Source organism: Eucalyptus grandis, chromosome 1 (assembly GCF_016545825.1).
Source record: "Eucalyptus grandis isolate ANBG69807.140 chromosome 1, ASM1654582v1, whole genome shotgun sequence".
NCBI classification, from domain to species: Eukaryota; Viridiplantae; Streptophyta; class Magnoliopsida; order Myrtales; family Myrtaceae; genus Eucalyptus; species Eucalyptus grandis.
In genome coordinates, this window is record NC_052612.1 from 5,255,615 (window position 1) to 5,271,267 (window position 15,653).

The 15,653-nt window shown below is 42.4% G+C and overlaps 1 protein-coding gene across 1 annotated transcript; it reads left to right on the plus strand.

The window, feature by feature from the left end:
* The first annotated feature begins 3,220 nt into the window (after nucleotides 1-3,220).
* On the plus strand, nucleotides 3,221-11,512 carry LOC108953816 (guanosine nucleotide diphosphate dissociation inhibitor 1-like). The gene is made up of 13 exons (XM_010069100.3): nucleotides 3,221-3,367; nucleotides 4,439-4,501; nucleotides 4,593-4,676; nucleotides 4,776-4,883; nucleotides 4,981-5,153; nucleotides 5,566-5,677; nucleotides 5,796-5,876; nucleotides 6,003-6,065; nucleotides 6,221-6,322; nucleotides 9,496-9,620; nucleotides 10,094-10,304; nucleotides 10,403-10,477; nucleotides 11,271-11,512. The coding sequence occupies exons 1-13, from the start codon at nucleotides 3,281-3,283 to the stop codon at nucleotides 11,319-11,321; spliced, it is 1,335 nt and encodes a 444-aa protein (XP_010067402.2). The 5' UTR covers nucleotides 3,221-3,280; the 3' UTR covers nucleotides 11,322-11,512.
* The last annotated feature ends 4,141 nt before the right edge of the window (nucleotides 11,513-15,653 follow it).

A 15,653-nucleotide genomic window follows, 5' to 3' on the forward strand; every position in this document is an offset into this window, starting at 1 on the left:
CCTAAGCCTCGCCGGGCGATTAATGAGGCTCAATCTCGTCCAAATTTGGTGAGGCACACCCTCATCCAACCACCGCGAGGTCGACCTCGCCACGAGCCTCACCCGGCTAAGGCGAGGCCAAGCCTCGCCTAACCACCACACCGCAAGGTGGTGTCGCTGGCCATGGGGAGGGTGATCTCGCGGGAATGGGCAAGGGTGAGCTTTGCCGGTGGTTGGGCGAGCTCGACCTCCCCAAGATTCGGGTGAGGTTGAGACTCGCTAGATCTTAACGAGGTTTGTGTTCACCTAGCCACCGGCAAGGTTGCCGGTTAGAGGAAGAAGCCGAAAGAAAAAGGAAAAGAAGAAAAAGAAAAGAAAGGAAAAAAAAAGACAATGCTTGATTTTGGAGTCGTTTATGAGAACAAAAACGTAACTTTTTATATTATTATCTCTTGATTGTACACCAAATTTATTCTTGGGAATAAAAAAGTTACCAAACAGAATTCTGTTTTTTTTGTTTTGTTCCAGAGAACAAAATAATGGAATCAGACATTATTTGACATGTTACCAATGAGGTTCTTCCTAACCTCATACAATCTTTAAAGAAAAGTCGTGATTAATTTGAAAAGAAGTCGAGTGATTCTTTAGATGGGTTATTTTATTATTATTATTATTATTATTATTATTGGTAAGGTTCTTTAGATGGGTTATTCATACTAAGGGTGAGCATGAGTCGTGGATAGAACTAGCAACCATACTAGATTGACTCTTAAAATTGGTGCAGTTCTCAATTTCAGAATTCCTCGGTCTAGTTCCAAATATTTTGGAACAATACTATGTGGTTCGATTCGTGATACCTAGGTAGGAATGGAATCAAACTGGATTGGGAATTGTAAAATTGGACTAGAAATCAGATAATCGAACCAAACCAAAATAGGCATAAAACTAGTAGTATATATGGATCTTTTCACCAATTTTTATACCAGTAATATCAAACTTTTAGAATTTGAAACATCATTTCATTACTAATGTTATTCAATATGCTCTCTCCTTACTATAATTACTTTTCAATGCTTTGGTGCATGTGCAAGATATGTACCCATTAGAATCCACCAGCAACATATATGTATACTCATTGTAGAAGAAACCTAGTCTCCTTTGCTCTTTGGAAACCTCAAATTAATTAATCACTACTCTTTTACGTGTGTTTCTAGTTTATTCTTGAATCGACCTCTTTCATTTACTTTACATGGTAACATAATACGACTTCTTTTGTTAGTTTAAATAGATTATTTTACTTATAAATGGTTTTGTTTGTGATGGCAATCTTGCTGATGAAAGCTCTATCTATTTAAAGGGAAACTTTTTTGGTTGCTTGACTAAAAATGTAGCAAAAAATGAAAAATAAAAAGGAATTGATTGGTTTCCAGGTGGACCTTGGAGTTGCAAATTCAATTCCAAAGTTGGTTTCATGGTAGATTCTAAATTCTAAAAATTGATAACTGGCTCTAGAGACTAATGAGAACTTGATAGGATGTCAATGGGATTGTTGAAATTGAATTTCTCAAAATTATCTCTATATTGTTGTTTGGTTCCAAGTGAAATCTAGATCCACTTTAGAATTGCTCACCCCTAATCTATAACAAGCTTATATTGCATGTTGCTTGGGGTAAATTCTCACTTACTCTTGTTCCATAATGAACTGGATGTGTCTTCATTGTCCCCATTTCATCAAAACAGCTTGTGTTGCTAAGTCCATGATGCACCGAGTTCATCAACACTATTGAGAACACCGAGTAGAAATTCAATACATTTCGCCCGGGAAGATTGCTAGAGGTGTCAAAATAGGCTAGGAACCCATTTTCTAACTCATATTTTGTGTTAATGGGTTGCACGTGGGTCATAAATATATAAGGGTCCAATTAAAAAGTGTCCAAAAAGTTTTAAGCTGAATTGTAAAGGTAAAAATGGGTCAGAATGTCTAATTCATTTTCGACATTAAGTGCGTTTGACCCAACCTGCCACACGCCTCCGAGCCACCTCTACCGCTTGCCTCCATAGCGAGCGTGCGGGCGTCCGCGTGTTTGAGCACCTCAAACAGCAGGTCCTCATTGAGGTGGGTGAACTCGGCCGGTGGGGCCGTGCCATCCCCCGCGGGGGGCGGCTCCTCTTCCTCCTGGTCGGGCCAGAGCTTCTTCTTCTTGGCCTCGGCGTCCTCGCCGGCGGCGGGGGGCCGTTTCATCTCGGGCCTCGCTCCCCTGCTAAGACCCAGAAGGGGATTAAAGGTTCGGCGGCCGGCGAAACTCGAGATTGCGGAGGTCAAGAAGGGATGGGAACGGCGGTGGCGGCGGCGGTGATGGTGGCGATGGAGGAGGAGGAGGGGTGGTTAAAGGGGTGAAGAGGAGCACATAATATGACGAGGGGGAAGGGGGCGGGCTTTCGAAGACGACAAGCGAAGAAATGAATGCGCTTCGATTCTTTCTCTTTTGTCCTGGCTTTTCTTCTTTTCTTAATTCATTGTTTTCCCTGCTTTTTTCTTCCTTTTTTCATTTTATTTTTATTTTTATTTTAACTTGTATCATGTGTAACCCATTTATAAATAAAAGAGCTATCCGCATGAAATTGGGCTTACTAAGTCCAAGTCGCAAAATGGTTCATCAGCCCTAAGTTCTTTATAAATATATATTTTATCGATCAAATTCTTTATTGATATTTTAATTTATAGGTTTTTCATATTTTTTATTTAATTTACTATTTTTCCATTAGCATATAGCTTTAAGTGAGTGGAATTTCTCCTCGAATATAAACTTGACCTCACTTAATCATTTGACGGATCAGAGATCGTTAAGAGGAAGTTCAAACCTAAGCTCATTAATATATCTAATTGGATTATATTCACTTAAAAATTTAAATCAATAAGTTACGAACTAATTATGATATTTAACACAATTCACTCACATGTGCATCTTAACAAACACCGTATCATCTACAATGCTAAAAAGCGGAGGGAAAATCAAGTTACTAAATGATAGTAATGGAATTAAAAGTAAAAAGGAGCGGGAAGCAGCTGCCGTCCACAAGTTTGTCATATATCCCTCTCTTCGTAACATCAAGCAACGAATTCTCAGCGTCGTTTTCATTAATATTCCCGCCTTCATTGCAGACGCCACGCCATCACCATATTCGCCCCGCCAACTTCCCCGTTCTTCTTCCGAGTCTTCAAATACCCGCCACTCTCCTCGTACCCTGGTCTAACCTCAAGACCTTCCCGATCTGTTCTAACCACCAATCATCGGCTGCCATGGACGAGAAGTACGATGTCGTCGTGCTCGGGACCGGCCTCAAGGAGTGCATCCTCTCTGGCCTCCTCTCCGTCGATGGCCTCAAGGTCTCTCCTCCTTCATCTCTCCTTCGGTCATTTCCTTGCTCGACCAGTAGGTCGGTTCGGTTCGGTTCGGTTCGGTTCGATCGCATGTCCTCTGATGTCTGAATCCTGACGAGAGTTGCACAACTTTTATTTTTCCAGTGAAATTTAGCTCGTGTAGTTACATTCGTGGATGTTTTGTTTTGGTTAAGGCTGCGGTAAGGATCCATGCACTGACTTCAGTTTCAAGTTGGTGTTCATTTGGATGGAGAGCCGGTCGACACGTTCGAATAAGTGCCTTGGACTTTCGGTTGCTGATGTATTGTCTTACGTTCAATTTGTATCGGGACAGATCGGCGAGACTCCGATTTACATGAGAATAGCAATACTAATTTAAGTGGAGAAAATCTGAAAAACCTGTCTGGAGTTGAATTTGAGCTTTGCTGTAGTAGTTTTAAGCTGCTGATGAGCTCGAGTGAAATTGTGAATTTGTGTCCTGTCATATAGTGATCGGTAGACATCGGACATGGATAACTCCAGTTTTCCTATCTTTGATCTTAAATGCAAGTGGCAACTTCATGATAGTTGAATCGAGTCGGTCTTGAGTATATTGACGACATGCGAAGTCGTTTCCGAGCATAAGTTAAATTATTACTTAGGCTTAAGCTTTGAGGACGGTGAAGGTGGACTCATATATTGTCTCGACCGATCGACTTGTCGCCGTGTCTTATATGGAGAAAGAAGCACTTCTCTTCCATCTTGTTGGATAGAGAGGAGGATTGAGGGAAAGCTCCTTGAAACTTAGACTGCTGCGGCAGGTAGTATGTCAAATCAAGGGAGATTGCCCCTTCAACAATTGGTTGCTTCCGTCAGGTTCATGCCAAAATTCATAGGTTGCGCCCCCTGAAAATTGCTCTTCTTTGTTATTATCTAAGGGCATTTGGGTTTTCTTTTGAGATTTGTTGCAAATTACGCAATGAAATAACTATTCTCGTTGTCTCTCGCTATTCTCTTCTTCCCATAACCAAGACAAAGATAATTACCATAGATTGTGGATCTCTCCTCAGTTGCTGACAGAAGAACCTTTTGAACCAGGTTTTGCACATGGATAGGAATGACTATTATGGAGGAGAGTCAACATCACTTAATCTCATTCAGGTCTGCTTTCTCCGTACATCCCCTGCAATTTGCTGCACTGTTGCATTATCTTTAATGGGTGGTTTGAATAGTTGCTATTGGTGACTTGCAGCTCTGGAAGAAATTTAGGAATAGTGATAAACCTCCTGCACATTTGGGCTCTAGCAGGGACTATAATGTTGACATGGTCCCCAAGGTATAATTCTGAACTTGGTTCATTGACCTACAATTTAGGCTCTTGCAGATTGTTTATATTCTCCTTATCGGTTCTTTGCTGACCAGTGCTTCTGTGTAGTTTATAATGGCAAATGGTGCTCTGGTGCGAGTCCTCATCCATACAGATGTTACCAAGTATATGTACTTCAAAGCAGTGGATGGCAGCTATGTCTTCAATAAGGGAAAGGTATGGAGATAGACCGTATATTGGAACATTTGCAAAATCATTGCAGGTCTGCCTAGTTTTCCTTTCTTCTTCAACAATATGGTACGGCCAATTACAGGTTCACAAAGTGCCTGCTACTGCTATGGAAGCACTTCAAACTCCACTCATGGGCATGTTTGAGAAGTATCGAGCTCGAAAGTTCTTTACATACGTTCATGATTATAATGAAAATGATCCAAGGACGCATGAGGGGATGGATCTGACACGTGTGACAACAAGAAAACTGATAGCGTATGTTTACATGTTTTCCTGGGTTGACATGTCATTTCCATCTCTGTATACAACGTTAATGCTGCACTGCAATTGCAATGTGTTTTGCCTAGAATTTCCCATTCTCACAACTGATCAAATGATAGCTAAGTTTGCTAGATGAGTACGGTCTTATACCACTTTCTGTGCTACTTGTAGCAGGAAGTGGTCCTCTGCATTCCTATTTTGGATATTGTATTGTACATGATATAACTTATCAAAAAGAAGAAAAGTCTAAAAGAAAGTTGGAGAGTCTTTACAGTGCTCTTACTTAAATAACTCTTTCATTTTCTCTTCTTCTGCAAGATTTTGTTCCAGCTATCATAATGAGTAGAATGATAATAGCTGGTGGAACTGTGAGCCCTTGGTCATTTTGCTTCTGTTTTTCGAACAGAAAATATGGTCTTGGTGATGACGCCATTGAATTTATTGGTCATGCCTTGGCGCTCCATAGAGATGATCGATACCTGAATGAGCCTGCCCTGGATACTGTCAAGAGAATGAAGGTGAATGATCCTGTTTCCCAGAGCAAACATCTTTCTTATGCTCGTAAAGAGAAATTTTTCCCATTTTGTTTGGAGATCTTTAAATTGACATTCCTCCTCTCCCTTGGCCACTTGATAGCTCTATGAAGAGTCATTTGCTCGTTTTCAAGGAGGATCTCCCTATATTTACCCCTTGTATGGGTTAGGAGAGCTCCCTCAGGTACATCTAGTGTCATAGATGCATGTCCAAGCCGCTGCTGCAGTTTTGATATACCGGATCAAATTCATTACTGATGCCTGACCGTTCACTTTGGATTATATTTAACTTTTTTCCTTTGTAACCCAGGCATTTGCACGGCTTAGTGCTGTATATGGTGGGATTTACATGCTGAACAAACGGGAATGCAAGGTAATTGGGTCATTTGGTTCTCATTTATATCTGGACTGGTAAATATATATGTATTCTCTGCCAATATCATGAAAATGGTGTTTACTAGTTAAATTTCAAGTTAAATCTGCTACTTATAGGGAAATAAATGTTGTTTTATTTTGCTGTTATTGCAGGTGGAGTTCAACGATGAAGGCCAAGTCATTGGTGTCACATCAGAGGGCAAAACTGCCAAATGCAAAAAAGTTGTTTGCGACCCTTCCTACTTGCCTAACAAGGTAATGAATATGATACTGCATCACAATCATCACAGCGTATAAGCGAACTTATGTCAGAGTTCAGTTTGTTTGATGTAAGTGGTGCTAGCTCAGGCAGTCTAGCAAGTATATTGATTCCGAAAGATCATTAAGGGTGCGTTTGGTTATGTTTCGTTTAAAAATTGTTCTAGGGAATGTAAATAAAAAAGTGTTTTTGTTCCTAGGAACAATTTCTCGAACAAAAAAACGCGTTTGGTAAACTTCTTCCGGAACAAAAATAAATAGAAACACGTTTGGTAAATTTGTATAATTTTTTTATTTCTTTTATTTTTTAAATATTTTTATTTTATTTTTCTATTTTCTTATTTATTTTTCCTTTTTTTTTTTTTTTCTTCTTTGGCCGGTCGCCGGCCTCGGCCATGGCCGGCGGCCTCGGCCATGGCCGGCGACCGGCCGGCGGCCTCGGCCATGGCCGGCGGCCTCGCCCGGCCCACCACGGCGAGGCTCGCCGGCCCCGGCGAGGCCGAGCCGGCCGTGGCCGGGCGAGGCTCGGCCCGCCCGGCCGGGCGAGCTCGAGCTCGCCCGGATCCGGCAAGGCCGAGCTCGCCTGGGCCGCCGAGCTCGCCGGCCCCGGGCGAGCTCGGCCTCGCCCGGCCGGGAGGCCGAGCCGGCCGTGGCCGGGCGAGGCTCGGCCCGCCTCGGGCGGGCGAGCTCGAGCTCGCCCGGCGGCGGCGAGGCTTGGCCTCGCCGGCCACCGCCAGCGACGCCGACTGGCGGTGGCCGGCAAGGCCGAGCCTCGCCGCCGCCGGGCGAGCTCGGCCTCGCCGGCCGTGGCGGCTCGGCCTCGCCGGATCCGGGCGAGCTCGAGCTCGCCCGGCCAAGGCAAGGCCGAGCCTCGCCCGGCCACGGCCAGCTCGGCCTCGCCAGGGGGCCGGCGAGCCTCGCCGTGGCCGGGCGAGGCCGCGGCCCTCGTCACGGTCGCCAGAAGCCATGGCCAAGGCCGGCGACCGACCAAAGAAAAAAAAAAAAAAAAAAGAAGAAAAGAAAAAAAAAAAAAAGAGAAGTATTTCTAGATTTTGTTTTTAAACAAGAAACAACTTTTTGTGTTTCTTGTTTCTTTTCTTTTTTGTTCCCGAGAACAAAAGAACAAAAAAAGAAAACGCACACAAACGCGTTTACTGTTCTGGGAACAGAAATAGGGTGTAAAGCCAAACGCACCCTAAGGTGCGCATGGTTTCATTTCTTTTTTTTTCCCATGAAACGAGAAAAAAAAAAGTGTTTCGTTCGGAACAGTTTCAACAAAAGAACGCGTTTGGTAAGTGTAAAAAAAAACTGTTCTTGGAATAAAAAAGAACAGAAACATGTTTGGTAATCTGCAGTCACTGTTCTTAGAATAGAAAAGAACGTAAACACGTTTGGTAAACGACAAAACAATTTCTGTTTTTTTTTTTTTTAATAAAGTTTAAAATTGATATTAAATTGTCATTCTTATGAAATGCTCATTAATTTTATTTTGTTCATGGTTAGTGAAGACAAACATTTTTAGCATGATCATATGGCATATTTCGTATAAAATTTTGTAATTAAAGTTTGTATCTAGTAAATTCAAGTACAACCACGCCGCACCCCGACTTGGCCTAAATCTCCCCCTTGGTGGTGAAATCGTCCTTCAACGCTCTCGCCACGTGCTTCACCAGCCTGTCCATTCCACATCACCATGAGCAACAAAATAACAATCGAAGGAAACCACATCACCAGCCTATTCATTCAAAATCACCAGCCCCCGTCCACCTCGCTAGAGCGTGCAAGCTAGAAAGCTGACGAGCAGCCGAGCGAAGCCGCCGCTAAAGCGCTGCACGAAAGAACTGAGCCGCAAAGAAGAGCTCGCTCGAGCAGCTCGAGCTGCTGCAGCTAGCTCGCTGCTCGAGCAGCCTCCACTCGCTGAGCCGCAGCTCCAGCATCGCCGCCGAGTACTGAGCCGCAGCTCGAGCCGCCGCAGCTTGCCGGAGTCGAGCCGCCGCCGAGCAGCTCGAGCCGCCGCAGCTCGGCGGAGTCGAGCCGCAGCTCGCCGAGCTACCGCTCCAGCAGCCGCAACCGAGCTCAGCAAAGAGCTCGAGCTCGAGCGAGCGAAGGGGGAGGCAATGACGAGCCGCAGCTCGAGCGAGCGTTGCCCTTCGGCGCGGGAGATCCGGGCGAGCAACGCCGCTCAAGCCTTGAGCGAGCAATGCCGCCAATGCTCGCCCAGATCCGCGGGCAGATCTGGGCCGAGCAACGCCGCTCGAGGGACGGCTCGCCGCGCCGAAGGGGGAGCAAGGCCGACCGGAGAAGGAGCGCCGAAGGGGGAGCGACGCCGACCGGAGGAGGAGGGCCGAACGGAGAGCAACGCGACCGGAAACGTACCGGAGTCGCCGGAGTGAGGAGTCGCCGGAGAGTTAGCCGAGTGGGAGCCGCCGGAGAGATGGAAGACATGCCGGAAACGGAAGAACGAAGCTTCAGCCGAGAGGAGCGACGACGAGCACGCACGAAGAGTTCTTCGCTTTGTTCCGAATTTGTTCTTTTGTTTCTTTCGTTTTTGTTCTTTTGTTCCGTCGAAGAAGTGTTTCTTTTCAAAAGAAACAACTTTTTTTTTATTTCTTTTTTTCTGTTCCTATTTCGTTCCGAAACAAAAAAAAAAAAAAAAAAAGGAACAAAAACGCAACCAAACGCGTTTCTGTTCCTTTTTTGTTCCCGGGCACACTTTCCGTACAAAAATGTGCCGGAAACGTTTCCATGCACGCCCTAAGCGATCTTTCACGAGACTATTGTAGATTAAGAATTTTGTGGAGTTCGTTGAATAGGTGCATATCACTTCTGTCTGTCAGATTCTTTGCATGTAGATCTTGTGTGCGCATGTGCTGCAGACCCTCTTGTTACTGATAAAAAAGATCATTGTTGCTCCATGCATTAGTGCCTATGGTGGCTGACATAAGATTCATTTTGCCACTAAGATATGTCTACTTTCTCTGGCCTAAAGGCCCTAAACCTCGCAAATGTTTTACACCCCACCCTCTCAGTCGTTTTCTTTTACTTTTTAAAGATAGTAAGAACCAGTAACAAGCCCCGATAAACACGAAGGCATGCGGATACCTTTTTTTTTCCCTCTTGCAACAAAAGGGTGGACGTTGTACTCAGTGGTAATATGTAATCTTGTACAGGTTAGGAAAGTTGGGAAGGTTGCCAGGGCAATCTGTATCATGAGCCATCCAATCCCAAATACCAATTATTCTCAGTCAGTGCAGGTTATCATCCCACAGAGACAGTTGGGTCGCAAGTCAGATATGTAAGGCCTCGAGTACACTAATTGGATATTACTAACTATATTTTCTTATTTTTGTTTTATTTGAATGTCTGTTTGAGAAATGAAGGCGGAAAATGCAAATCTAAATGTTTATTGTCCAAGGAGAGATAGCTTCTCACTTTTCCTTTTAACTGCATTTGTTGTATTTGAGGTGGGAAGGGAGATGAATGTGAGCGTAACAAGTTAAGTATCTGTCCCATGAGATCAATGATAACTCTACGTGAACTATCATTTTAAGTCAGGATCAGAATCTGCTTGATACACATTTCACTTCTAAACACTATTTGATACTTGCATTTTAGAACTTGAATTTCACAGATGGTTCCATGCGCCTGCTTAACAGGTTGGCCTTAAATTACCAATGGTTAATGAAATCTGTTTTCACGGCCTTCTGATTATCTAAGCATTATTCCATGGTTTCAACTCTTTGTTCAACTATGCCCCTGTTTGAGCAGGTATCTTTTCTGTTGTTCAAACTCTCACAAAGTCGCACCAAAGGGCAAGTTTATTGCATTTGTTTCGGCGGAGGCTGAAACTGATCGACCTGAGATAGAACTGAAGCCAGGTGTTAATTTGCTGGGGCCCGTTGATGAGATATTTTATGACACTTATGATAGATATGAGCCAGTCAATGAATCTTCTGTTGACAACTGCTTCATATCAAGTGTGAGTTTGTTCTTCTCTCTGTGTGTGATGTATATGTGGAGTTCGGAAGCTTTTAATTGTATTGACATTATGTTAATCTCCTCTTGCTATACCTGCAGAGTTATGATGCCACAACCCACTTCGAGTCAACTGTTAAGGATGTGCTTAACATGTATACGAAGATCACTGGAAAGGTAAGAATTACTTCTTGGAAATGTCCTGCTATCAATTATGATGCGAGCATGAGATAATCTTTGGCAAGTTTTCACGTGGGTTGGAAGCTTTCGAGGACTCTTTGGAAGCCATTAATGTTAGAACTGCTCGGGTCTACCCTTCTTGTTAATTATACCTGATCATTATGCATTTTTGTCTGTTTCCCTCAGCCTTTAAGTTATGATCTAATGTTTTTCTCGACAAGGTTGTCGTGCATTTAGCCTAGTTACATGATAAGCCCTGCCATGCCCTCCCCTTTTTCTTGTGTCCATCGAGTGCAATCTCGACTGGTCTGGTTAGACGGCTGTTGGCTATTTGCTATGCAGTAAAAGTTCTCAACTTTCGGACCTACGTTCTAGCCCCATGAAACCTGCCCAAAAATTCCTCCTGCTGCACATTTATTCGTTTCCCTCTGCTAACCAAGTCTATAGTCCCCTTCAATAAACTATAAAAGATGTCCTGAAAATGTAAAATTACAGCAAAGAAAGCATTATTGACAAGTGTAACATTTTGAATAGGACAGGAAATACCAATTAGAGATAGTACTATGTAATTGTTAGATTCTTTGGCAGAAGTTAATAGGCAAAAGTGTTTGTTAAAAGGCAAAAGTATGACAAACGGCTGATATTGCTTTGAAATGATTGAAGATCATATAGAAGTTATTTTTCAACTCTTAACATTTTCCATAGCAGCAATTCAAGCTTCCTTGCTAAGATATTGAAGGGGAGAGGGGGGGAGGGGGAGATGCTGACAAATTAACATTCTTCTGGGCAGGTTCTCGACCTCAGTGTGGATTTGAGCGCTGCCAGTGCTGCAGAGGAATGAGAAAAAGAGAGGAGGTTCGGCGTATGCATTGCTAGTAGCTACTGCCTGGTTTGGAGCTCTCAGACATCAGTCTTCATTGTCGATGAATCTCTAAAACGTGTATCTGGTTATTCTATATACTGTCAACTGTGATAATACATGTAAGAATTTACATTGTGCAATGCTTATATAAAATGCTAGTCGTCAGTGTCTGCTTGATAGTCTCCTCCAAAGATGAAACGGGTCCATGGCCACATTACTGAAACATTAGGCGATCAATGTGACTGAATGTGACAGACTTGATAGCACCCTTTTTCCAACTCAAACAATATGGACATTGTGTAGACATGGATGACCCAGCTCAAGAAGCCATCTAGGTCTCATTCTCATTATTCCATGCACCGAGCTAATGCGAGCCGAGTGCATGGGTGCTGTTTGATTTGTGCATGCGCAGAGAGGCGGCCATTGAAGCTCGGATGAAGCAGTGGCAATTGGTAACAATCGTCCTCATGCTCGCTTTCGTCGCTTTGAGAGAGACCCTCTGATCTCTAGCTTTCCCTGACTCGTCTTTTTCCCTCTCCAATGTGAAGCAAAGTTTAAGGTTCACGAGCTGCGAAGGGACCTCCAGACCGAGCTTGCCCTCCTTCGCGTCACCCAAGGTCACCGGAGGTGCGCCGAACATGCTCTCCGACATGTAAGTCCAGGTCTGCGTCCCGTATATATGGGCGATCGCGTGTTCTACAGCTTTTGCTCGAGAATGCAATTGCATTAGTGAAATAATAAGTAGTTTGAGCTAATTTGACAGTCTCTTTGGCTCGGCAATGAGTAGATGGTTTTGAGTTCTAAAGAGAAATAGATGAGGTATTAATTGACTGTGTTAATCATCGTATTGCCACCTCCTATGCTAATTTTTGGCTATCTTCCCACTTATCCGAACGTCCAACGATCTTCCACTTTCTTCATGCATCTCCCATTGATATCTTTTCGGTCAATTAAGGCCATTGTACAAATCTGTAATTCCTTTTACTATCAAAATTTCGTCTAATAAATGACATTAATGACATTGTAAATTAGGAATAATATTGATGAATCAGCATAGAGACCGTTTACCGATAACCATTCAATATCCTAATGAAAATTTACTAATATCCGAGCATTGAGATGCGGACTCCTGGAGTGCCATAACTTGGTAGAAAGGGACACTTTAAGTGTTATAACTTTCGAAATGTACATTTAAGTGCCAAAATTGGAGCAAAGTGGATCGCCAAATTGCATACGTGGCATTTTTCTGGCGAAGCGAGTGCAAAATGACGCCATTTTACACGCCGACGTGGCAAAATAATGTAAAAACGACGTCGTTTTGGGTTGACGTGGTAAAAAATAATATAAAAATTAATTAAATTAAATTTAGTTAAATATTTAAAAAATAATAATTTTAATATTTTAAAAGGGGGGGAGAGGGGGGAGAAGGCGGCTAAAGGCGTCACCGGGAAGGGTTGGCAACGGAGGGGGAGGGTTGGCCGGGGGTCGCCGGGCCCGACTAGGGGTTGGCGATCCCGGTGACCGGCGATGAGGGTTGCGGCCCTCACCAGGCGCCCCCGGCGGCAACGGCCCTTGGCCCGGCTAGGCGAGGGCCACCGCCCTCGCCCGATCCGATCGTGGAGGGGGGGAGGGGGAGGAGGAAGAGGGAGGCGGCAGGTGGTGGCGGGGCCGTCGGCCCTGACCCGGGCTCGGTGGCCCGGCCGACCCTCCCCCACCTTTCGGCGACGGCGGGGAGGCGATGGCGATGAGGGCTCGGTCCTCACTTTTGTCTACCGCCTTCCTCCTATGTTTTTTTATTTTATTTAAATAATAATAATAATAATATAAATTATATTATTATTTTTGTTTTAAATTTAATTTAATTTAATTTTATATTATATAAAATTCAAATTATGCCAAAACGACGTCGTTTTGGCTGATTTAAAGCTCTATTTTGGATGACGTCACCCGAAACGACGTCGTTTTTTGGTAAATTAGAGTTGACTTAACTCTCGGCGAGCCACCTAAGTAAGAAATATTAATATTTAATTGCCATGTATGATTTTCGGCTGGCTTCACCAGAAATAGAGCTTAGGTGTCCAACTTTTCTTCAAATGTGGCACATAAGTATACCTTTTGAAAGTTATGGTACTTAAATAACCATTTGTACTTGTAGTGTTGTTATCCCTCCGAGCATTACAGCAGCCGAATCCATTTTGGAATTGGTAATTGCATTGCTTGTGAAGTATGTGTCTGTGTACGTCTTGTAGATCTACCTGGTGTTGATTGCAAATTGTAAATTTTTCAACACTTAATTTTCATTTTTACCAAATAGGCTCGTTAGTCTCTTAATAGGATAACCGAAAGTCGTTTGTTCAGAATTACACAAATTCTTTTATTCTTTTTAATTTATTATTTTCTTTTTCTTACAAATGGATATGTATGAGTGGGTAAAAAAGCATCAGCAATAAAATTCAAATTTTCTGCATGTCTTCTTTAGGTATCTCATTTTTTATTTATAAATCTATTATGCAGGAGATTGAAAACTAGTGATTATGTTATGGATAATAAAGATTTACATTTGTGAAAACTGACATGTGCATTGAAGTGTTCATATGTGTGTGTGTGTATTCGAACATATAAGTGCTTTTTTTTTTTTTTTTTTTTTTTTTTTTTGTGCCGGAGATTGAAATTGGGAGTTGACTCGGGTTTATATCCACCAAGTCATCTTGCATTATCCGGCCCTCCTTCGTGGTTAGTTGGGCTCTTAAGAAGCCCCGAAATCGGGGAAAAGCCCATTGGAAATGGCGAAATCATGAGTTCCTTTTTAGGCCATAAATCAACTATGGCAAACTAAATGAATTGAGCCATAGTTTTAATTTAGGAAAATATCACCAAAATTCAGTACATCCATGTCACATCTAATTCGCAATTTAATTTTTGTGTCACAAAACATCCTGAATTGGTATATCTTTGGCAAATCTATCCTCGTTATTTCGTGGAAATATATGTGGCGAGAAACACGGATGCAACATGAATTCGATGTGGAAATTCCACATAAATAAACGGCATCGTTTTGAGCAAGTTAGATCTGAAAAATAATCAGCTGAGATTGGAAAATCTGCTAATAACCCTAAGAGCTCCTTCACATTTCAAAATATATGATAAAATCCTTAATTTTCTTTAAATTTTCCCTAAAATTGGGAAATCTACTAATTTTGCTCTAAGAGTTTCCTCATGTTTCGAAAATCTGTTAAAATTCTTAATTTTACCTCAATTTCGCCAAGAGATTTTAATAGATTTCTCACGGGCATATTAAATTAAATTGGAGATTTTTTTTTTTTTCAGCTATTAACCCTTTCAATTAAACCTTATTATTACCCAAGTCGTGCACGCTGTACAACTCCCATCAAGAGGTGGTAGAGACTATTTAGTCACGCGTGTTGACTCCCACTAGTGTCGTGGCTAGGATCCAACTTTGTACATCATTATAGTTCAAGCTGAAAAAGTTGTGGAAAGGGAAGCTCGCTTCAAAAATACCATAGAAATAATTACTAAAATGCTTTGAGAAACTTTAGGGTAAATTCGGAAACAATTGAACCGTTAAGATCCCCAAGTAATTTTACCATGTGGTGAGATGAAGAGTGAAGTAAGAAAGGCATGGTACAATTAAGTGTGTAGTTAAGACTACAATTTTATGTTGAACAATCCAAATATATACAATTGTCGATTTAGATGAGTTTCATAACGAGAAATGGCATGATTCTTCCATAAGAATTATTGCCGAAAAGGCTCGGATTATGTTTGGTAAATCTTTATAGGATAACAAAATATCATATAAAGTGATTGATGACATTCTCTAAATAAATTTGGGTTATAGGGTGGGATGAATCTGGCTTGAATATTTTCTTTATTAAATAACTCAATAGTTTTTCTTCAAAAGATGAAGGGATGCATCTGGCTTTGCCGGTCATTGCTCAAGAACCGCCTCCACAACAGACCACCATATAATTGATGTTGCCTCCAATCATCGCCAATTGTCATTGCTAACCGGCCGATCTTGTCCTAATGAATGAGGGTAAAAAGGAGAAGTTATATGTCACATGGTGAATCATCTCTCACCCGATGAAGCCGAATAGGGGTTTAAGGCTTGTAGGTGGAGATGGAAGTGGACTTGGCAAAGGAGACAAATCCAAGGAAATTGAAGAGAATGATGCTGGTGAGGCAGCTTTAGATCTACATATTGCGGAAGATTACATTAAGCAAGTGAAATTTTCGAAAATTTTAATTTTTTAAATTTCTATCTTAAATTACACCAAACATATTATGTAA